This window comes from Perissodus microlepis, chromosome 18, assembly GCF_051167445.1.
Source record: "Perissodus microlepis isolate ML-2025 ecotype Zambia chromosome 18, ASM5116744v1, whole genome shotgun sequence".
NCBI classification, from domain to species: domain Eukaryota; kingdom Metazoa; phylum Chordata; class Actinopteri; order Cichliformes; family Cichlidae; genus Perissodus; species Perissodus microlepis.
The window spans coordinates 1,035,198-1,059,823 of NC_140478.1; the positions used below are offsets into that span (position 1 = coordinate 1,035,198).

At 43.1% G+C, this 24,626-nt stretch overlaps 1 protein-coding gene across 2 annotated transcripts; it reads left to right on the forward strand.

Moving 5' to 3' along the window:
- The first annotated feature begins 8,619 nt into the window (after positions 1-8,619).
- Positions 8,620-24,474, forward strand: c18h5orf22 (chromosome 18 C5orf22 homolog). Of its 2 annotated transcripts, none has more exons than XM_084912680.1 (10): positions 8,620-8,875; positions 11,618-11,763; positions 13,719-13,868; positions 13,953-14,086; positions 14,632-14,945; positions 17,751-17,813; positions 20,876-20,997; positions 23,661-23,727; positions 23,850-23,989; positions 24,077-24,474. In XM_084912680.1, the coding sequence occupies exons 1-10, from the start codon at positions 8,807-8,809 to the stop codon at positions 24,231-24,233; spliced, it is 1,362 nt and encodes a 453-aa protein (XP_084768806.1). In that variant the 5' UTR covers positions 8,620-8,806; the 3' UTR covers positions 24,234-24,474. The 2 variants fall into 2 exon arrangements, with proteins under 2 accessions (XP_084768806.1, XP_084768807.1); XM_084912681.1 differs by having other exon boundaries at positions 13,953-14,068.
- The last annotated feature ends 152 nt before the right edge of the window (positions 24,475-24,626 follow it).

Sequence of the window (24,626 nt, forward strand, 5' to 3'; positions counted from 1 at the left end):
GCTTTGGTCTCTGTCTTACACTCCAGTAATTTCGATGCATGATTACTACAGTCGTTTTACTAAACACTGCTGCAGACATTTCTTCCAAAACATTTCTTCTGGAAAGCAGGACAGCCGGTGTAAGCAGAGAGTCACACTTCAGTGTTTGGACAATTATGACATTTTTGTATTGAGATTTTGAATAAAAGTGGCTGTAACTCCTGAACAGTTTATGCAAGACTTTTGTTAGACTTCCTAAATTTAAGCTGAAAGTCTGTACTTTATATATTCTTTAAAATCCACTGAGGTTATCATCAACTTATGGACGGACTCTGCAATGTTTATAAAAAGTGATTCTAATGAGCATGGATATCAGGAAAGTGATCAGACTCGGATGTAGCGATGGGAGATTTGCTACAGTTTAATGGTGCACAGAGCGCTGTTTCAGGAAGGATGTTCAACAGAGTGGCTTTATTTTAAGCTCTGAGCTGATGAACTCTGAGGACAGCTGGGCTCTGTACGATGAGGCAAGTTCAACCCACCCAGGTTATCTGTTAGCTGTTTCCACAGGAAAATGAGGCATGGAAACTTTAGGATGTTTCTGGAACTTTTAATTAACTTTTTCTTGTCGCTTCTACAGGCGGTTAAAATGTTCTTGCAACCTGAAGTGTAAACCGCGTTAAAACCCAAACGTCCTACGAACGCACAACACAATCACTTTACCCTCCCGACAGGGAAACAGAATGGCACATACCACCTAAATAAATCTGGCATTTCTAAAAACATATTGAAAAAAGCAGTTACCTTCTTTTAACAGCTGAGTGCAACAGAGAGCTTGTGCTACGTCTTTGACCTTTTCACTTTTGCAGAAACAAGAGCAAGCTGGGCTGCTGTGGCCAGATTTGGAGAAAGTGGAGTAGTGTGCTCTTCCAGCCCCTAATGGTTGTACCAGCACTGACCTCAGAGGCTGCTGACAACATTACCCAGTCCCCAAGGCCACTCACACCGTCCTCATGAAAAACATACACCGTCTGTGAAGACCACTCCGCCTCTCCATCAGTGCAGGACAGATGGGTGCCTGCAAACCTACCTGTCATCCCACAACAAAAGACACTGGACCTGGCAGCCACTGTGAGCCACTGTTAAAGTTTTTGACATTCACAAAGTCTCTGGCATGAAGGTCACATCTCACTTTGTGACTGGGCTCCCACATCTGGGTAAAGGAGGTCCCCATCAGCAGCTCAGCTGGGGTCAGACCTGTGGCTGTAGGAAAACAGTAAAGTTTCTGTTCTAGTAAAAATGTTCCTCCACCTTTTTTCACAGTGCCTCCACTGCACCATTCTGCCATTGGAGGCAGGCAGGATGTGCTACATCAGTCGGACATCAGTCGTGCCTGGACTGTGATGTTTGGCACAATGTGATCTTCCAGACATTTTGAATGTCAGTCCACAAACACGAGGAACATGTGTGTCATGTGCAGAAGGTGAGGACCCAGAGCAGACAGTCAGGCAGGTTTGGCTTAAACAGAGAATGAGCCGATTTAATGAAGCTGATGACCAGTACACAAACAACACAGAATAAAAAAGGAAAACTGAAAACTTTACTGCGAGACATGAGGCCAGTTAAAAAATTCCTGATCCATTTATACATTTTTCCTTTAATACCAATCTGATGCAGCTTGATCAGGAGTCCTTCTTTCCACATCATCACTCTGAGTTACTCTTACTATCAGGATTGTTTGTTAATATGGGTCCTGGGCCCTAGATTTTATTCGATTTTATTGTTTTTCTTAGGTTTTGCTGCTCGTAACTTTGTGCTGTCCACTTTCTGCCATGGCCAAACTCTTTTCCATGTGTGGGACTAATAAAGGTTCATCTTATCTTATGCTGTGAATCAAGTCAAACATGGTATTTCAGTTCAATTCAATTCAAATGTTATTTTTAAAATGCCAAACCACAACGAGTTGCCTCCAGGTGCTTTATTGTGTACGATAAAACTCCAAGAATAATGTAGAGAAAACCCCAACAATCAGACCAAGCACGTGATGACAATAAACTCTGTTTAACAGGAAAAACCTCCACCAGGATCATCTGCTGTGGCCAGTTTGTGGGTGATGGGAGGAACACAAGATAAAAGACTCACTGTGGAAGAGAGACAGAGGTTAATAATAAATGATTAAATGCACAGTGTTGTATAAACACAGAGTGAATAAAAACAGTGAGGCTTTGATGCTGTGCCATTTCATGACGTTGGAACAGCTGGATTTCCAGTTTTTACCATGGATGTGTTATTGTAAACTCATGACAGCACCATAAAACAAACAGCATCTCTTACTGGTCTTGCCATTTTGTCATTGTGAAGACTGAAAAAGTAAACACTGGTGTTTTTAATTTTACTGAGGAAAATACTCAGCATAGTCTTTGCACCAGGTGATACAAGTGCACTTGCAGTATTCTCACTAGAACTCAAAATAGAGTACCGTAACATCATGTTATCATTAGAGATGGCCCGATACCACTTTATGTCTGATACTGATACCGATAAATTTGGATATCTGCCGATACCGATATGAATCTGATATAGTGTATTTTTTGATCAATAAAATATTTTTTTAAATATCTTGCTGCATTTTGTATAAGTTCATACTCAAGTTAAAAAAACAAAAACAAAAAAAAACTAAAGCTATTCTGTTATACCTGTATGCAAAAAATACACTGCACCTAAAATATTTCATAGTTCAACAAAACTGATCAATCTAATAAATTTAAACCTGCACCATCCTTCCTATTCTGGTATTTTTAAGAGTACTTAGTGGAAATATTAAGCAGCCTAACTAACAGGGTTGCAAACTCCCAGCAAAAAGAAAAAAAGGGAACCACGCCCCACCCTCCACCTCATAATACTTAATTGACGTAATCAACTTTAATTTAATGTATGTGCAAAAAAATTGCACAGAAATCAATTATTTTTCTACAATAATTAAATAGATTCAATATCTTCCTCCAACAGAATTGCGGACTGCACAGATGGTACCTTCCCAAAGGAAAAAGTACGATAGGTTACTAAGTTAAAAATTTGACTTAATAGTTCCGATATATAATAATGGACTTCTATACATTTTATATCAGATGAAAACTTTGGTTGTAAGATTCAGATAATTATTTGTTAAAAGCTAGACATGAGAGTAGGAAAGAAAAGTATGTCTTTGTGCCCCCCTTTCCCTGTTAATGCCCTATCGGCCCCCCTGGCTAAACTTTGCTAGATCCGCCCCTGCACAGTAACCAGCTGTCAGCTGCGTAGAAAAAGATCCTGGTGTAGAAAGTAATATTAAATAAATTCTAACAACAGCTTATCAAGCTTAAACGTGCTGCTGTTGTTTATCTGCTGGGATAGTGAAAACTTCTGTTTACGTTTGTTAGTCACTTGGCTATGATAGTAAACAGTAGACACTGATGTAGCTTACTGGATCTTCTGGACTGTGTTCAGCACAATATTAATTAGTCATTGTCAATTGTTGATTTGTCCTGTTCTCATTGTATGACAAATTATGATGGCAGTTTGTTAGCCGTTTGCATACAATGCATACTCTCTCTCTCTTCATATATATATGTGTACCGGGGTGGCGGGGGCGCCGGAGGGAGTCTTTCCCCGAGGGGCGCCAAACAGGCTAGGACCTCCACTGGCAAAGTGCCTTTGTGACATTCATTAGTGCCCTCACTGACACACAAAACAAAACAACAACTGCACAACAGGCTAACTGTACACTCCACGCCAAACGTCACAAATCTCCCACATCTAAAAACTCTCTCTCTCTCTCACTCGCTCTGTCTCGTTGCCTTTACCGTCACTCCCAAAACTTTGCCCTCTTCCTAAACAACCAAATCCCACGTGTTGACTTTTTTAAGAATTGGTTGACATGGTCCACTTTTCCACCGATAGAAGACAGGTGGCATTTTTTCTTTCTTTACTGTTGTCGAGCTGTCCTTAGAAAACGCTTTAAAAAAAAAAATCAAAAGTATTTTTTAAAAAAAGCGGGGCTTATATATATATTTTTTTTTATCATAACTCTGGATTTACTGGCCTGTAATTAAAATTTAAAAACTTTGAAGTCCGAACTTTCAACACAGGCTGAAAGACTCGGCGTGGCTGCAGCTTGTTGCTGTGTCAGCTTACAGTTTTTTCTGATTGCTTAAGCACATTTTTTGTAACTATTGGCTATTTTTGCAAAACTCTACACACAAATAAGAAAACCTGTCACCCAATTATCAAAACATTGTAGTTCTCTTGCAAAAGCGAACACAGCTAGATTAACTCTTCACACCTTCGTATAAATGGTGTTTTCGTATCAAACAGTACACACAAGCCATCATCTACTAAGCACACAATGCGCCAACTGCACACTGATGGTATGAATACAAAACACATCTGGCTTTTGCTTTCTCTGTGTACAGATGTCAATTTGAGGTCACACTTTTGTCATAGTGTCATGTAAACATACAAGGATCCAAACTTCAAGTATTGGTGTTTATTCACACTCATCAAAACCAAGACAAAGTCAGAACACAAAATAGGAATTTCACAAAAAAAAGGGAAAAAAAAGACAATCAGCCTACATCATGTCGTCTTTCTGGGTCCGGCCACAAAATTTCGTCCACATCGCATGCGATATCCTCCAGTCCAAGGCACCGGGGAAAATATCTCCTTGAATGCCGTATCCAGGCCTGACATGATGCCTGGTCAATATCTCCACATGCCTCCTCCATTGCCTGTAAAAGGGCTACCTGTTGATGAGGATGACGGTCGTACACTTTCCAGCGCCAGGCAGAGAAGAACTCCTCTATGGGATTTAAGAATGGAGAGTATGGAGGGAGGTTGAGTGCCATGAAGGATGGGTGGTCTGTAAACCAGTTGCGGACCAAAGCAGCCCTATGGACACTAACATTGTCCCATATGATGACATATCGGGTCTGCTCTGGTCTCTGAACAGTGAGCATGTCATGCAAGGTGTCCAGGAATGCAATAATGTGTGCAGTGTTGTATGGGCCTATGGTTGCATGATGGTGAACAACACCATTTTGGCTTATAGCTGCACACATGGTTATGTTACCACCACGTTGTCCTGGGACATTGATGATGGCACGGTGTCCAATAATGTTCCTGCCACGTCTCCTGGTTTTACTGAGGTTAAAACCGGCCTCATCTACAAAAAGTAGCTCATGTCCCATTGCATCTGCTTCTAGTTCCATCACTCTCTGGACAAGACAAAACAAACTCAGCACAGCACTACAGTATGCACTTCCAAATTCAGAACCAATGACACTAGCTTACCTGCACATAGTCATATCGCAGTTGCTTTACACGTTCTGTGTTCCTCTCGAAAGGAACTCTGTAAATTTGCTTCATTCTTACTCTGTGGCGCGCAAGTACACGACTTAGTGCAGAAATGCTTGCACTGTGTATATTTTGAAAGATGGTGTCATTATCAATTATGCGCTGCTGTATTTCGCGCAGTCTTATTGCATTATTGGCAATCACCATGTTCACTATATGGGTCTCTTGCTCTGGAGTGAACATTCTGCCTCTGCCCCCAACATCTGGACGTCTAGCAATTCTGTAAAGTAACAATTTCAGTATTTTTGCATGTATGGTACTGTTGTGTTTCTCATTAGAGTACGGCAGTGCTACAAAGTACTTACCGATTCTCATTTCGAAATGTCCTAATGATGCTTGCCACAGTGTAGAATAGAATAGAATAGAATAGAATTCAACTTTATTGTCATTGCACATGCACAGGTACAGGGCAACGAAATGCAGTTTGCATCCATCCAGAAGTGCTTTAGTGATATAGATATATTACAATATATATTAGCAATAATATAGATATGTAAGTATATTACAGAAATGGGTCTATTATGGTATGTTATAATGTACACGGTATGAAGTATGTTGTGAATATTCTATAACTATAGGTATGTACAGGCTGTAGTGAGTACAAGCTATGTACAGGCTATGTACAGGATATAAATATGAAAAACTATACAGAATATGAAATAAATAACTTTACAGAAATCTGAGATATACAGCTATACAGAAATGGGAACTATGCAAGTTGTAAACAGTTGTAGGGTTAAAAATTATCGTATGTACAGAATGATTATTTACAGAGCTATACAGTAGTGCAGTTAAGATAAATTAGATATGTGGATAATTTCTACAGTATCTATATAAAGTGCTAGTGGTTGTGAGTGGTGGTTCAGTCCATGTTATTATTGTGTGTTTGAGGGTACAGTTGTCCATTGTGGGTGTGTGTATGTTCAGTCCATGTGTTAACGTGGGTCAGATGTCAGGAGGCAGAGTTCAGGAGTCTGACAGCTGTGGGGAAGAAGCTGTTCCGGTACCTGGTGGTCTTAGTCCGGAGGCTCCTGTAGCGCCTCAGTTTAGGCTGAACCCGTTGGCCAGCTTCCCTCAGGGTCATCCCATGGTTGATGACATGGTCCACTATTGTAGCTCTGATGTCATCAGTTATTCTGTTTCTTACTCTTCTTACCCTTCCTCTTTCCCCTCCTCGTCCTCTTCTTGCTCCTCCTTGTCCTCTTCCTCTAACTTCCTCTAACCCTCTTGCTTCTTCACCTCCACGTCCTCTTCCTCCAACTTCTTCACCTCCACGTCCTCTTCCTCCAACTTCTTCACCTCCACGTCCTCTTCCTCCAACTTCTTCACCTCCACGTCCTCTCCCTCGGCCTCCTCTGATTCTCACTCTTACTGCTCCTTCCATTGTACTCCACATAGACAGCTTACCTGTGGCCTGTTTATAGTGCTTAGGCTGATTGCAAAGTGGACTAATTATCTAAAACAGTTTTCACATGTGAAAGTGTGCCAGACAGTTGGCAAAATAGTGTTAATGATAGCCATACATGTGTATAATTTTGCTAGGAGTGTGTTGGAAATTTGGTAATTGAGTGTAAGCAGTGAGTTGTGTTTAAAGTTCTGCAAAAAGAGTGTTGTGCAGTGAATTGTGCCTACAGTTTTGCAAAGTGTGTGTTACAAAATTGAAAACTGAGTGCAAAGCAGTGTTTGTGCTTTTAGTTTTGCAAACTCAGTGAGTGGTTTTGCTATAAGTATTAATAGTTTTAGGAATTGTGCTATAAGAATCACAGTTAGGGTTTAAGCATTCAGAAAAAACTGTAAATCAATCATGTGATTTGGAGGTGCAGCATGTCCGTGGACCCCAGAGGGTTAATAACACTCACCTTCCTTCCATTTCCAGAGTGCAACAACCAACCACCTGTGTGAAATCTGAAATTCCTATGGTGTTGTTCAAAATGTGCTCTGGCACAGTCATAGGAATCGCTTGCTACTGAAAACAAGAAAAAAGCCGGTCCTGCTATGGGCTGAACCATTTGTTAATGGTAGAGGGGGGAACACTATGTAATATATTCAGTTTTAGCATTTATATTCATCATTCACATATATTCATTTATATATATATTACAGTGTGTATGTGTGTGTGAATGGGTGGATGACTGAATGTGTAAAGCGCTTTGGGGTCCTTAGGGACTAATTAAAGCGCTATACAAATACAGGCCATTTACCATTTATATTCACTGTTAACAGTAACTCCGCTCAAAGTGTTAATGCTATCTTATTTTAATAAACAACACTGTCATATACAAAACTAGGGTGGCACTTGGGGTGGCAAGAGATCATTTTAGGGGGGCACTTGCCACCCCATGCCACCCTTCTAGATCTGCCCCTGCTGCGATAGCTTCCTTGGAGATGAAATGCTGGTTTGGTAGCACTCCAGATGCTCAACTAGACCACCGACAGGCACTCCACAGCCACTCTATCACGTGATGCATACTGCTCCGACGTGCTAAGGTCATGAGCTGGCCAGCTTTTGTGATATTTAATGGATCGGATTACATTTTTTTAATCAGAAAATGGTGGTTTTGTTTAGAGCTCTGTCTAAACTTTGGTGCATGCAGTTTGAAGCCAAGCACAATTTATTTTAAAGACACATTCAGTTTGTCACTTAAAAAAAATGTGTCAAAATTATGAGCTTTTAAATAAAAGGTTCAAAGTGACACTAAGGACATGCTCAGTCCTCCACTCTTGCTAGTGTGGGGTCATTGAAAAGCAGATGTCCTGTAGGACAACTTGAGGTTAACCTTTGAACATGACTTTCACTCATCCCACTTCTGTGTCTCACAGTGTGGATGTGTGTGTCCAGACTTTGCTACATGTTTGTAAAGAAAAGTCACATTATTTCTTTGAAAGTCGTGTACTTTGATTACCATTTTTATGCCTAAGCAATATAAAAAAAACAGCAAAATAATATAAACTGATTACAGTGGCTGACTCTTCTGTTTTTATGACAAGCTTTGAGACTAGTGAGCTGTATTTGAGCCCACGGTACAACAACGTGGATGATGTCAGTAAACTGTAAGGCAGGCATTTTGTGAACTGATGTGAATCGATGACGTGTGAAAGCTGAAAATCTGAGAGTTTTGTGAACTGATCCTCTTGCGTTTGTGTTTCTGGGAGTTCCTTTTCAATAAAACCAAACTTTTAATGTTTTCTCCTCCGTTCGTCGCTGAATTTCTATATGCCGACTGGAATCGTTGCTCTATTGACTTGTTTCTACACGGACATATAAACAGTGCTGGTACGAGTTCCGCTGGTTCTGAGTCATAACTTGTTACTCGGTGGGAATTTCATACATTTCAAACCAACATTTTCAGACTATGTGCTGGAAACTAACGCAGTGCTAGCGACCTCCAATGAACCTACATACCGAGGGTTCAGACGTTAGCTCCCCGCGGCCAGAATGAGCTCTGTGCCGCTGAAGAGGACCTACAAGCAGCTGCCTGTTTGTGTTGTGGAGGACCACCACGACGTAAGCCTTCTCCGTGCGAACACAGCAGCGAAATACAACCACATAGTTCTGCTAAAGCTAACGAACGAGACGTTAGCGTTAGCCGGCGTCTCGTTCTTATAACAACAGTGGACCTCCGTTTGTATATGAACGAGATAAATCCTCCCATTGTTCAGAAACAGAACTAATATTGATTATTCATATCATATTACAAAGCAGACAAATGGTGAGCTGATAAACTCAGTGATAGATTTGTGTTTCTTATCAGACTTTTAATCACTGTGAGGTCCGTCCACGTGACACTCATGACGTCACTGGAGTAAAAACTGAAGTTATAGAGAATTTTTATTATTGTTACAGATGCATTATTGTGTATTTTATAACTTTACCCAAGTTTATCTAGTTTACTTTATCTTAACTGCTAAAACACTAAATACCATTCTATGAACGAAATAGTGATTTGTCCATTTATTGAGCTGGTTACTCCTTTGGCAAAACCTTAAATATATTTTTTGGAGTTGAGCACAGTCTCATCTGCTCTTGTAGCAAACGTCCGAGCTCTCTCACTCAGATTCCGGGTGAAGCACTTTGTTATCTGCAGGAAATAGGATTGTTCAACATAACAGGTTACTGCAAACCCATCACACCATCCGCATCTGCAGACGCAGGTTTCTCACTGAAGCTCGATCAGGAGTCGTAACAGCATGTCTCCACATTACACCCCCACTGACTTACATTTGGGCTTTGCTTTTCATCACTTCTAGTATGAAGGAATCCACTCAGTGACATAATGTGAGATATGAATGTCTAAACCAAAACAAAGAAATAAGGACTGTTTTTTGTAGTTGTTGGTTGTTTGTTGTGTTCTGGTCCTTCACACAGACACAGTCTGTTTTTTACGCTGGGTTCTCCTCTCCTTAACAGACTCATGGTGAACATGGATGGTATGTCCTTGGTTTTTAACATAGCCATAGCAACAACAGCTTCACACCTCCTCCTCACACTGTTCAGCCAGTGTGGTCTAAATCTACTGCCCAGGTTTATATTTTGTACTCCTTGTTGAAAAACACACACAAGGAAACTGTAACATATAGCTGAGTGAGCCGAACACTTTTTGGATGTTTCTTCACTGATCTCACACTAGAATGTTTTTACAGTTAGTATATTGGCATCGGTAGGGATGGGTATCGTTTAGGTTTTATCCGATACCGGTGCCAAACCGGTACTTTTGAAACGGTGCCGGTGCTTAAACGGTGCTCAAACCGGTGCTTAAAGAATGGAGAACACAAACTTTGTCCAAAAACCTCTCATGTTCAGCTGTTTTTTTGTAAAAAGATAACAATGTTAGCCTTTTCTGCAGCTATGGGGCATATATGGTATCACTCTTGGCTGGAAGCAGTGCTTAATCAATGGAAAAAACACAAACTTTGTCCAAAAACCTCTCATGTTTAGCTGTTTTCCACTTTTTCTTTGGTCATTTTAGCCTTTTTGGCCAGGGTGAAGGGAGCATCTGCCATCAAACAAGAAGACAGCCACATGTAGCTATGATGGTGTTTGCTAGTTCACCTTACATGCATTAATTTAATAACGTGGTTAGCCTACTCAACGTAGATTACACACGAACAACATTAAGCTACTCACACAGAGAAGAACGGCTGCTGCTGCATCATCATCCTCATCATTTCTGCTACACTGGCAGGGCTAGGGGCCAGGACTCTCCTCTTCGGGTTTTTGGGGCATGTTGCTCCGGGTCCGATAACTGGCAACCCACCCGCAGTAGATGTGCTCGGTGTGAGGTCTCGCAGCAAGCGATCAAATATGGCGCATTTCTCGGCTTTTAAAAAAAACCGCTATGCGTCGCCAGGTGTTTCATCGGATTTGAGGTGTTACCTCCTTTGACAGTATCACAGTATCAGCTTAAAGCACTTGTTGCAGGCTGCTGAGTTTGCATCTTTTGCTGTGAAGTACAGCCATACATTTGACCGGTCCTCCTTGGGCATTTTTAATCTGTAGCTCTGCTCTAAAAGAACGTACGTACCTGGACCCGCCTACTATCCTCGGAAACGTAAAATGATTGGCTAGAATCTAAAGTGTATCACAGCTCAGGAAAAAAAAGCACCGAAATAAAGCACCGAAATGTGCGCTGCTTTTCGGTCTGGTTACTACCGTTTATGTCAGAACCGGTACCCATCCCTAGGCATCGGTTATCATCATTGACAACAACAATCTCGTGACTGCTTGTAGACAAAGCTAAGCAGAGTGCGTATGGGGAATTTCTTGCATATTCAGTCAGCTTTGAAATGATCACAGTGGTTCTTACTGACTCGCACTGCGCCAAGAATGTGAAGCAGTCGTGTAGTGAGTCAGGTTTCTCCATTGGCTGGCATCAGTCAGCGAGGGCTAGAACAGAAAGGGAAACATCCTGTAATCCAGTCCAGGCTCATTATATGAACCTCTGTAATCATCCTACGTTACTTATTTGGCTACATTTTCATCTCATTGTGCTTGAAGCAGGATAAGTTCGGCTACAGCAGGACTGACCCGAGGTACATCATTTTGAGGGGTTGTAAAGTTAAACGTATAAATGATTCCATGCTTTGCTAATGTTTCTCATGTTCAGCAGTGTAATCTGATCCTGGTAACGTAGAAATGTTCATGAATGATGTCAGTCATGTTGAAAGAAGATTTTGTGCTTTTAATGATAATATTAAAATTATCGTTCACATTAGCTTCACATTGCTAATCTTACTGTTTCTCAACCAGGTGGTGTGTCACATCTACCGGGCCATAGCTTCGAGGCATCTCCCAATGAAGAACATAAAAATGATTCATTTGGACTCCCACCCTGACCTCCTCATCCCTGTCAACATGTCTGCCGACACAGTGTTTGACAAGGAGAAGCTGTTTGGGTACGTTATGGGTCAAACTGTGGCTTGTGTTGGTCAAAGCTCCTCGTAGGTGAGAGCTGGAAGAAAGTATGAGACGTAAACATTAACTCAGTAAAATGTGTTTATAGTAACACACACTGTTACGACGTACTATTAGTCTCTGCACATGTTTACAACAAGATGTGAAGGAAGGCGACTTCTAAAAGAGGCGCAGTCGTGTTCTCAGCACTTGACTAATGTTGGCTGTGAGTGTGACTAAGTGACGGCTACGATCTACCTACAGTTTCCCCCCACAAGGAGTCCAAAGTCCCTCAGATGGGGACTGAAAATGCTCCAAACATGGAAACAAACCAACCCGACCACAGAAGCCGCGACAATCTGCTCGTTCTTTCAGGTCAGCATTGTGAAAGTGTTCAGGGTGAGGGTCCAGGATTAGACTGATGCAGATATATAAATACATGCAGCCTTTCAGTAGGAAGTACATCTGTGTGAGTTGGGCCATGTTTATATGCATAAAGCACAAAGTCTTGGTTAATATTGTAGCAGTTTGATCCATATGCTGAGCTCTAACAGCCAATGAAAGGTCCCTGTTAGTTGGTGTGGAGGAGTGTTTGCCTCCTCATCTCCTCTGCTGGTGCCTCATGACAATAGTCACACTTAGCATTGTGAGGTATGTCATCACTGCCAACAGCTCCTGGAAAAGGATGGAAAATACCAGTAAATGCCTGCACATGTAAGTGTGACTGTGGGTATATGTGCAGGCACGTGGGGTTAAATTCAGACGTTTGAACAGAAAACAAGACGCTTCCTCTGGTCACCAGTCTGTCACTGGGGCAACCACCAGTCACCAGTGACCTTAGTCTTTGACTGTGGGACAGAACCACCACAGCACGAGTCACAGCCAGGACCTTGTTGCAGTGAGGCAGTAGTGCGAACCACTGCACCGCTTGTTCTCTGTGTTTTTGCAGCAGGAGTGTTGGTGGGAGCTCTTCAAACAACACGTCACTGTCACACGTCGTCTTGGTGAATGAATGAGCCTGATATGCATGTAAAATAATTTAATTAATAAATTAGTCAATCATTTGTAATGAATAATCTTATTTATTGTTCTGTTAAAACAAAATGAAATAGACTTTTTGCCTGGATATAAACTTGTAAGACTCGCTTCCACAGACAGTTTTGCAGTGAAAAGTTCAGCTTACAAATGCTCACATTACAGATGTGTTGCTCAAGTTCATTGTTAGGAAATAGAAGCTACAGACGGATGAGCCATAGCCATGAGACATGGGAAAGATGTTTGGAAGCCCGGTTAGGAATAGGAGAGACGATCAGTCTGCAGCAGTATGGAGCGCAGACGTGATGAAGTGTAGAGAAGGTCTTCTTTGGATAAACAGTAAACGTATCATATGGTGCTAAGAGAGGAGCCGTTGTACTGTATGAGGTGGTCAGGAGTGAGGGTGGTGTGGGACGTGTATGAGGACAGCCTCCGTGGAGCTGCTGCGAGGTGTCAAGGATGATCTGTGACAGCAGGGTAGCAACAAGAGTGACAGGGAAGCTTCACAACACGCTACGATGCTATGTGATGGAGGAGGACGTTGGGTATAGAGCAGGGGTGGGCAACTCCAGGCCTCGAGGGCCGGTGTCCTGCAGGTTTTAGATCGCACCCTGGGTCAACACACCTGAATCAAATGATTAGTTCATTACCAGGCATCTGCAGAACTACAAGACATGCTGAGGAGTCATTTAGCCCTTTAAATCAGCTGTGATGGATCATGGACACGTCTAAAACCTCCAGGACACCGGCACTCGAGGCCTGGAGTTGCCTACCCCCGGTACAGAGTATGAGCTACAGCGACACCTGCAGGGAGCAGCTGAGAGACGTGAGCTTCAGCCCACTGCAGCCGTGGACTGTGTGGGTGGATGTGGGTGAACTGATATTTATGTCACCCCAATCTTGCATATTTTCCTTTTTTCAGTGAACTGAGTATAGAAAACTGGATAATGCCGATGGTGTACGCCGGTCACGTGTCCTCTGTGGTGTGGTTGCATCCATACTGGGCCCAGCAGATTAGAGAGGGAGAACACAGCATGACTGTGGGCAGAGACTCATCCACCACCACCATCAGGTAGGACAGGAAGAAGAACGGTACAGCAAGAGACATCTCTGTCCCTCGTTGATCTCCTGTCTTTGTCCTCTCCTGTCTCTGCAGAGTGACCAGTACAGACAACTACTTCCTCAGTGATGGTCTTTATGTGTGCGAGGAGCAGCTGGAGAACCCAAAGCATTTCAGCCTGAGCGTGATCCGAGTCGATCCTGTCAGACCAGGTCACGGCTCACTGACAGGTACTGAGTGTGATGGCAGCGACGCATCTCAAAAAAGTTGCAACAGAGGCAGCAAAAGGCTGGAAAATGAAGTAGTACTAAAACGATGCAGCTGGAGGTGCTGGGTGACACGACTGGGGAGAGCAGAGGTTCACCAGTCTGGGAGAAACTGTTTGGAATAATGTTCGTCTACATAAAATTGCAAAGACTGTCTTATAATACTGTCGAAATACTGTGAGAATCTGCAGAAGTGGCTGATCTTTGGGCCTTCAGGCACCTCTGCATTAAACCAGGCCTGATTCAGACATGTCTCCTCTGGGCTGCCGCTCATTTATAATGGGATGAGGTGGAAAATTGATCTGTGATCAGACAAATCAATGTGTCATTCTGACTGGAAAACCCTGCACTCCTTAAACTAAAGATTAAAGAGACCATCTGAGCTCATGTTTGGATATGTTTACTTTGCTCTTGATGAGATTTGGAGTTTGCATGTGTTAACAGCAGAGGGCGCTGCTATTGTCCATTTGAACCTTTCTTCCACTTTTTGATCTGACATTTAATTTCAGAGCAGAGAACAGAAAAGGACACAGAGGAATGTTCAGTCAAAAGAGCGAGAGCAGAGCGGAGGAAGTCTGGAGAATCCAGCAGCTCGCAGCCTCCGTCAGCAAACACTGACTCGCTGCCACCAGCAGAGGGCAGCAAAGCCGAGGATGGACCTGACGGCGATGGCACAGGAGGAGACGGTGTTGACGATGAAGGATCAACCAGCTACATCGTGAAGAGAATATCTTCATTTGTAAGTGAGACGGAGCCGTACGTTCTGGACGTCGATCTGGATTTCTTCTCCTGTAAGAACCCCTTCAAAGAACTGTACACACAGGTACGTTTCCACTCTGCTGCTTCCTCAGTGATGTCTGACTGAGTGAAACGCTGTTATAGTTTCAGCTTCTGTTCATAAGCTCGTTTTACTTTGAAACATTGTTATTACTCTGTTGAATTAAGTTAGTCTCTTAAACAACAACATCAGTTTAAACAATAGCAAATATGAAACGAGCTCATGGGTTAAGATTGTAAACAACAACAACAATAATGATGATAAAAGATTTTATAGGGGGAAAAGGTATGTTCTGGCCTCCAGTTTGGATACCAGTAAGATTAGACTATGTGAGACAGATGAGAGTGTGCAGGGCGTCTATGAAGCATGTCTGTATCTGAGTGGATTAAACTACGGTGGAACCCGACTTACGAAATAAATTCGTTCCAGAGGGTCTTTCGTAAGTCAGAATGTTCATAAGTCGAGGCACCTTTTCCCATCGCCTTTTGAGTGAGGCGATGCTGGCTGAAGACGAAGTTCTTGGTGGAGGAGGACCTCGCTCACATTTATCAATAATTTCTCTCTTAGTTTCCATCGAGAGCACTTTACGCTTCTTCTTTTCACTCGAATCACTTGATGAAGTTTTTTCAGCCCCATTATGAATGAACGATAGGCTAATTGCAAACGTAAAGCACACGAAATAGCGCTGCAACAACAATACGTCTTTCACGTGGAACAGCGAAACGCAAGTACGAAAGCCACGGGGTTATCACATGATTCGGAAGGCATCGCGGGCGTTTTGCTGTACCACGGGCAGAAATATTGCCGTTCAGTGCCTTCGTAACTTGAGTTTTTCGTTAAATGGGGTCTTCGTAAGCCGGGGTTCCACTGCATTAGACGTTTGTCCGGCTTTAGAATCACTGTCATTACTGTCGATTGGCACGCCTTCTGCTTGATCGCTGTCAGTCTGTTTTCCAGAGCACAGACAGAGTTAGCCTCTTTACCCCGGCAGTCGTCAACGCTGTCGAACTTTGGCCCAAACTCTGAGCACTACTTTCAGGTCCATGTTGTTAGTAGCTTCCTCGCCTTATTCCTCTGAAGAAGTGCTTTTTTGGCTTTTTGGTTCTTTGTGTAAATCTTTAAGGCATGATAAATGTACGGTATTTATCCCTAAAGCTGGGAAACATGGTGTCACACGACTACGGTAACAAACATAGCTCAGCCTGAGTAAAGCAGAATCGTTCAATAAAATAAATAGAACCTGAAAAAGTTCAGTGAGATGAAGCTGAGGCACAATCAGGAGTACAGTTAAATAAAAGAATAAAATTGCATAGTTAACAGAATAAAGAGTTATAGATGCAGGTGTTCTGATTTTCTGTGTCTTCGTATCAGTGGAGGTGAAACATGTTTTAGAGAGTTGAGCTGCATGTAAGCGGTGCAGACGGAGGTCTGGATCCATTTATGCTCCACAGTCGGAGCAATATATCCATCCATGTGATTGGTCACATGTTGCTAGCACCACCCTCTGTAACTTAACTCAGCGTCTCAGTATCCAGTGTGGTGTGATTGTCCTGACTGAGTACTCCCAGAGTATTTTAGTTGGTTTAATATCAATTATTGATGTCCCTGTATCGATATCTGCATACAGAATATCACAGTACTGTCCTGACTTTGTTTCCCAGCCCTACTGCCTCAGGGTTTCATGGAGCAGCTGATCTAGGGGGCGCTGTGTTCCTGACGCTCCGTGTTTCGTCCTGGATCCTCACCCTCGTTCTTTCTGTGGCTCGTACAGCTTCAGGCTGCTGGGTGTCAGGTGGACATCCGTCCATCTCCTCTTGTGGTCAGCTATGGAGGCTGTAGTTTTAAACCCCAGCCCACAGCAGACCGAGTCCAATAGTAGCAACAATCCCACTGCTGAGGCATTTTTAGAATGATCTCTCTTCTAGCCAAGCAGCTACTCGTAGCAGGAGAAAGCTTTGTGAATACAGGCCAGACGTTAGTACTAAACTAATACTGAAAGAAGCTGTTTTAGTTGGAGACGTCCTCATCTTGTGTCTGTTGGTGAAAAAAACAAATGGTCCTGATGTTGATTCTGGGCAGGATGAGGCAGAAGTGTCTGATTTTTATTTTCTTGTTTTTATTTGTGTGGTTGGTGGTTCGCACTGCTGCCCCAGAGCAAGAAGGTCCTGAGCTTCTCCTGTTGTCCGTGTTTGTGTGGGTTCTCTCCGGCTTCCTCCCAGAGTGCAGAGACATGCAGTTAGTGGGGTTGGGTTAACTGGTGATTGTAGATCGCTCATAGGTGTGAATGGTCGTCTGTCTCTGTGTCGTAGCCCTGTGACAGACTGGCAGCCTGTCCAGACTGTACCCCGTTTATGCTCCATCCAAGGTAAGACTTCTTCATGGGGCTGCATGGAAATCATTTCTAAATATATAGATTTAATGAATGCAACCGGGACCCAGAAGAAGCAGCAGAAAAGAGTTCATTAATTAACCCATAAAAATGAACGTGTGGTACAAACCCTGTTAATGAGTTAAGCAGCCTCCTGCAGCACAGTCCACATACACTGGATCCATTCTGTCATGTAATGTGTTACACTGGCTGGGGTGGCTGTAGCTCAGGAGGTAGAGCCCACCTACTAATCGCAAGGTTGGTGGTTCGATCCCTGGCTCCTCCAGTCTGCATGTCAAATATCCTTGGGTAAGATACTAACCCCAAGTTGCTCTGCGATGCGTCCATCGGAGTGTGAATGTGTGAGAATGGGTGTGATGGGTGAATGTATATATAAGAATCAGTCCATTTAAAATATCTGTTCATCTTCATTAGAACTGGAGAACACAGTCACCTCAGCTACATGCTGTCTGTTTGTCCAGGAGGAGTACGCCATCCTCCAGGAGCTCTACAGCTTCAGAGGGCCCCGCCTGGATGCTGATGAGGTGAAAAATCCTTTGAGTCACAACATTTCTCCACCAAGCATCCATACAGTCCATAAATATTTGTGAATGACACAGAAGAGAGTGAAACACAGACTTTAAACTTTAATTTAAGGGAATTAATAATAGTGTTAAAGAGGAATGAAAATTAGTACAGAATACACGTGTGAGTGAGGAAGACGCCAGAGCTGATTCCAAAAGTGTATTTGTTACTGTGGAGGAGTGGAGTGTGACGCTCCACACATGTACAAATACACTTAACATGGCCGACATCAACGACAGCATCCTGACCTGCTGCAGCTGATGCACGGCCGTAACGATGTCCCCCACCTGTGACATGGACGATGCAACCATGAGTAAAACGGTCCCTAAGAGACACTCAGGAGAAGCAGTAGCAATGTCTGTTGTATCCAGCAGGGGGAGCAGTGTGGAGGCGCATTCATTTACAGGCTTGCTACGTTGGATAGTTATAACTTTTAACTTTGTTCAGGGATTCTGATTATGACAGAGATTGGTGTAGATATGTTTGCAGCAAATAAAACACAGCGTGCACACTGAACACGCCGACGGGAAGTGATGCTTATGTCCTCTGATTATTGCTGACTCGTGTTTCTGAGCTTGCAAGCATAAAAAGATTCAGCTGTAGCTGTCGTCACTTTCTAATGATCGAACAGTCTCGTACAGACAAGCATGAAGCCCCGTGTCTGCCTGTCTGGAACACGTCCTCAGTCATTGATGTGTTTTACCCTTTAATAAAATGAATCACAAAATTACATTTTTGCGTTACTGTTAAAATCCCATTTTTAAAAGAATGCAGTACAAGTACTGGTTATCACAGTTTGCTGCTTCAGTGCAAACAGTGGGTATTTGCAGTGTTGGCCCCACCTCTGCAATCTGCCCTGTCGATCAGCTTCTGACTCCTGACTGAGGTGATCCGTTCTTTAATCGAGGCTTGGAGTTTGTCACAGTCTTCGTTTGTCTACCTGCCTCTGGAGGACTGACCAAAAGTTTTCCGTTGGATTAAGGTCTGGGGAGTTTCCTGGGCCTGGACCAAACATTCAGTGTTTTATTCCCCGAGCCACTTGGTTATCACGTTGGCCTCATGGCACCGTCGTGTTTAAACAGGCTGTGTGTTCTTCGGCAGACTGTTCTTGGACGGTTGGAAGAAGTTGCTGTGGGAGGATGTTTTGGTCCCATTCTTTATTCATGGCTGTGTTTTTTGGCAAAATTGTGAGCGAGCCCACACATGAATGGTGTCAGGATGCTTTACTGTTGGCATGAGACAGGACTGATGGTAGCGCTCACCTTTTCTTCTCCAGACAATCCTTTTTCCAGCTGCCCCAAACAATCGGAAAGGTGCGTCATCTGAGAAAGGGACTTTAGCCCAGTCCTCAGCAGCCCACTCGCTGGACCTTTTGCAGACTATCAGTCTGTCCCTGATGGGCTTTTGGAGAGAAGTGGCTTCTTTGCTGCCCTTCTTGACACCAGGCATCCTCCAAAAGTCTTCGCCTCACTGTGCGTGCAGATGCACTCACACCTGCCTGCTGCCATTCCTGAGCAAGCTCTGCGCTGGTGGCACTCTCATCCCATCTTTAGGAGACGGTCCTGGCGCTTGCTGGACTTTCTTGGGCTCTTTTTATGCAACACAGTGATGGCTGCACATGTTTATTTGCAGGTAACCATGGTTAACAGGAAGAACAATGATTTTGAGCATCACCCTCATTTTAGTGATAGCAGCCTGCTATTCTAACTCAGTCAGCATGACATAAGGATCTCCAGCCTGGTGCTCGTTAACATTCTCACCCGAGTTAACGAGAAGATCGTTGAAATAGTCTCAGCAGGTCCTTTTATGCAGTGCAGTGGAGATGGCTTTGTTGGTTCATTTTCATGGCAAAGAAAGACTTTGCAGTTTCTCTGACCTCTCTTCATCACATTCTGCAGGATATGCAAATTGCATCATAAAGACTGAAGCAGCAAACTTTCTGAAAACTCATTTTTGCGTCATTCTCAAAACTTCTGACCACGACTGTCGTGGAGACTCGTTTTTAGTTTCTTTAATCTTCCAATGTCCCGTTTTCCTGAAGGCACCATGAGGTTGCTGTTTGCTCACATTTCCAAACACCCAGCCTGCCCACATGAAACGCAGTGCACATCTATCAAGCTAACACTGCTGAAAGAACATTACCTCTAAGGTTCGAGGACAGGACTGAAAATGATTTAAAAAGCAGTCAGTGTCCGTAGAACGACTGTGAGATGCCTTCATAAAGCCCAGACAGAAAGTTTGTATGCAAAACACAGAGAATTATGGGTCGCTGAAGACTTTTGCACAGTGTGCACAATAAAATCTAAAGAATAATGAAGGATGTGTTTATAATTCAAACAGAGGCCTGAAGAAGTAACGACCCAGCAAACATCTAACATGAAAATTAAATTCTACCAGTCTCAGAAATAACTTCCACATCTGGTTTGGCATCTACGAGGAATATTATTATTAAACTGTTTCCTGTCAATAGTTTTGGTGATTTGAGGTGTAAAGGTCTGAACGGTCAAACTGACAGTAAAGTTTGATCCATTTATTTCACATTTTCAAAAGTTAACTTGAAGTTTTGATGGGCGACGAGGTTTACAGTGAACGCTGTCCAAATTCAATGCAGTTTTGTTTATATAGCACCAAATCACAGCAGCACTCATTGCACTTTATATTACAAGACGGATCGTACAGTTATACTGAGAAAACCATCTATAGCTGACTCTTGGTGACATTCTGCAAAGCAGATGTGCCCCAAGGCAGGGAGGGCGACTCCAGCAGCTGACAGCTGCAGCTTTGAGCGGCTGTATCTGTACAAAGACATCCGAATACTTCACCTAATTGTAGAAATACAGAGTAGAAGGAGAAACAGAGAACGTACCTGAACACTGACCAGCACAGGTAACGCTGTGTTCCTTAAAGATGTGGTGCTTTTAGTAAAGTCTCTTGTGTTGTTGTTGAACAGAAATCTTAAAGCTGTGCTTTCATAAAAGGCAAAACAAATAGACACTGAATGTGTGTTTGTGTGCTTGTTAAGGAGGAGCTCGGTGAGTGTGTAGATCATCGTATACGCCAGTTAGAAGACCTGGAAGCAGCATTTGCTGATCTACTGGATGATGATGGAGAAGAGACGGTTACACGCTGGGCCACAAACCCTGGGTAAAGTTCTCCTGCTCTGACTTCATACAGCTTTACTGTTTCTCCATGGAATCAATCTTCTGTAACAGAGACTTGAAAGTTAGAGGCGTAACAAAGGAGGAATGAAAGCTGGGAAACTTTATGCGTTGGTCAAACACCGAGCTGTTTGAAGGTAAAGCTGAAAAGTTGTGAATGTGTTTTTTATAATGTCCCAGCTGACTGTCCCTGTGCTTTATGCTCATGAGAATAAGAAGTACTTTCTTTATCCCTAATGATTTTGTTCCAGCGGGTGAAATGTTCATAAAATACTAATCTAATAATCTGACAGACGTCTCTGTGCCAGCAGAGGATGAGTCGAGTTAAAGGTTTTCTCTGTCTGTGAGACGGGGCTGAAACAGTCTGTTAGAGAAGCTGCTGGGGTCGTGTCCATGGTGGAAACAGAGAGGAACAGAAGTGTCCTCATAACCACAGATCAGCCTTATGGCTTATTTAATCTGTTGGTCTCACGAGTTTCATGGCTGCTCCCCACCAGGCCACACTTACCTCTGCTGATGGGACATGATTCTGCTGCAGACACTGAAGGACCTCACGTCCCCTCATAAACAGCCTTTTTTGTATGTAGCATCTTTGTTGTTGAGGAACATGTTCATCCATGTTGATCCATGTTCTCCAAAAACGGTTTCAAATTTTCATTAATGTGACCATAGAGCAGTTTTCTAGTTTGCTGCAGACCATCTTATATAATCTTTTTTCCACATATGATGGCATTTGTAGTTCACATGTGGCCTTTTCTTTGCATGATAACCTGTATTTGTATGTGACACAGTGAACTCTGTGCACAGGCACTAAGTATTACTGTGAGCACGCAATGATTTCCATAATAGAATCAGGCCTGTGTTAGTTTAGGGTTTTTGCCACTTTGGAGAGTAGAAAAAATCACCATGAAACAGAATCAGTCCATTTCCCATTAAATACCATCATTTTTACTGTCTACACCAGGGGGCGGCAACCTGCGGCTCTTTAGTCCTTATACTGCGGCTCCGCTGGTTTGGGAAAATAAATGAGAAGCATTTAGCTGAAGTGTATTTTATTCATGTTAGTTCTTTTTTTAACTTGTAGTTCTAAATTGGAAGATTATTGTGATATTGAAATATAAAAATAAAATTATATTCTATTATTGTTCGTCGCTCAAAATAAGCGTCACACTGGCGGAAGCCGGTGTAGCCGCCGAAACGCCGTGCATTTATCGAGACTTTCAACCCCAGGTAGGCCAGTTATGGATCTTCGGATCCACATTATGTCAGCAGCTCCACCGTGAACTTTGTTAAAAACAAACAGCGCTCACGCCTCACAGACGACAGCTTACAGTCCTGTAAAGATGAAAGTGACTTCGTACAGCCCCGATCTGCAGACGCTGTGCGCAGAGGCTCAGGAGCAGAAGTCTCATTGTAAACATATCACGGCAGACCCGACGATGTTTGCATGAACACGCTTTTCACACACGGTTGCTGTACGCATACAGCCGGCTGTAGCTTTGCAGCTCACAGCCCGACACACACCAACAACAGCACAGACGTAAAGGCGGCGAGGCGTGACTGCGGGTGCAGCTCAGGTGCGTCCGCCTCCCCTGCAGCGGCGCTGCAGACCACGCCCCGCAACACACATTAACCTGGTAAAATACATATTTAGGCAGAATTTTGCAAATATCTATTTTTCATCTTTCAGCAGCATCGAGCTTTTTTCCAATTATTTTTTAAAAGTCAGGTCAAGGCTCCAAAAGCCCAAAGGAGATATAACAGTTTTTGTTTGCTGGATCATTTTAGTTCAGCTTTCCTTTTGTTATATTTCTTTAAGAGTTCAAAATGTGTTAATTACATAAATAAAATGTAATTTTCTCTGTAGCACTTCATGGATTTCATAAGCAACACACTTTAGTTGTTCACAGAAAGCATAAAGGTAAAAAACAATATATACAGTGTTATCTTCATTTTAGATGTCAAAAAGTATTTGCGGCTCCCAGAGTTTTCTTTTGCGTGGAAACCGGGTCCACACGGCTCTTTGGGTGTTAAAGGTTGTGACCCCTGGTCTACACAGATTAAATCAGCCACAATAATGGTTGTATTTAAGCTGAACACTGAGTCAGATACAAAGTCTGAGAAATTAGTTAGAAACTGTGAGTGAGGAGTAAAGAGATGATAGATGACAGAAAAGTGAAGTTTTGCAGCTGTGATGGACGCGGCGTGAGGCAGGAGCAGACACGGCCTCTAAGGGGACGGGGTACGGGGGTGCAGGCGAGGAAATGATTGCATCCCTATCCCAAACAGATCTGGTCTGTGTGTTTGTTCTACAGCTGTGCCAACATTTCCACACGCTGTGTGTTGACATTCGCTCTGAAGCTCGTCCTCTCCACAAATTCAGAACGAATCTTCAGAGGAGCGCGGCTCTGTCCTGATTATTGTCGGCACAAGCTTCGATCATCACAGCCCCACCTGTGTCACCCATTCGAATGTAGACCAGCCTTTTGAAAGCTTTTGAGCCAGCTCCACCTTAAATTTCTTTGAAGCAACAAACACCCCTATGATCAGTTATTTAACCAGTGAGTGAAAGAATGTTTGCCTGGGATGAACTTGTGTGCCTCTATGAGCACGGGTCTCACATCGTCTTAATGTTTCTGTGTTTTTCAGCATGGATTCACTACCTCAACTGGTTTCCAGTCTAAAGGCAAGAAATTCATGCCCTGACTATGAAATGGTAACAATGATTTTATATAATAATCATAAATAATAGCAATAAAGTTATATTTATTGAATGGGAACATATAAATGAATGTGAATAAAGTCTGTTCCCGTCCCGCCTCATCACTCCTCCCTCAGGTTCACCAGGCAGGGTTAACCTGCGACACAGTCGAGCTTCCTCATCACATCAGCTCTGATGAAGAGATTGGCAGACTTATCTCAGCTGTGCAGCTCTTCCTGAAGGTCCTTCCCAAACCCACACTGGTGACATTGTCCAGGTAAATCAGCTCCACAGATGGTTAAATGTCCTTTAACAGTGTAGTGATACAGAAAGAGGGTCTAACTATCTTCATGTGTGTTTTCAGGTCCAGTTTGGATGAATACTGCCCAGTGGAGCAGGTGGATTCAATCCAGAGGAGAGTACTGGCTATGCTGGAGGGCCTGTATGGAGCACTGGACGTACACAAAGACTATGACAACAGCAGCACAGAGACTGGGGAGCAGTTGCCACAAGGATCCTAACAGATACACAAAACCACATCTCTCATTGGGATGATTTTATCAAGATAAACACAGCAGATAAAAACTAACACATCAGCATGTTAGTGTTGGAGTTTCACTTGGAAACAGGACAAATAGTTTGGAGATTTCCTCCCACATTGTGTATAAGTAGGGTCTGGATCCTTTGTGCAGGACAGTGCAGGAGAGCCTTGTTGTGACTGAATTCCTTCTTGCAAGAATAAACTCTCAAATATAACTCTAACAGCATGACTTCTTTTATTTAATGCACTGAATTTCCACAACACTTTGGTGCCAGGAAGTAAGAGTGACCAGCAGATCACACAGGACAGAGTGAATGGGTGATCATTACAGAAGCTGATTCTGGCCTCCAGCCTCGATAAAAGCTTTGGAGAG

What these genes read in the sequence shown, in the direction of transcription:
- c18h5orf22 (XM_084912680.1), top strand. Translation starts at nt 8,807, where the DNA reads ATGAGCTCTGTGCCGCTGAAGAGGACCTACAAGCAGCTGCCTGTTTGT. An exon ending in GACAAGGAGAAGCTGTTTGG is followed by an intron (nt 11,764 to 13,718) that starts GTACGTTATGGG and finishes TCCTTTTTTCAG; the next exon opens with TGAACTGAGTATAGAAAACT. An exon ending in AGGTCACGGCTCACTGACAG is followed by an intron (nt 14,087 to 14,631) that starts GTACTGAGTGTG and finishes ATTTAATTTCAG; the next exon opens with AGCAGAGAACAGAAAAGGAC.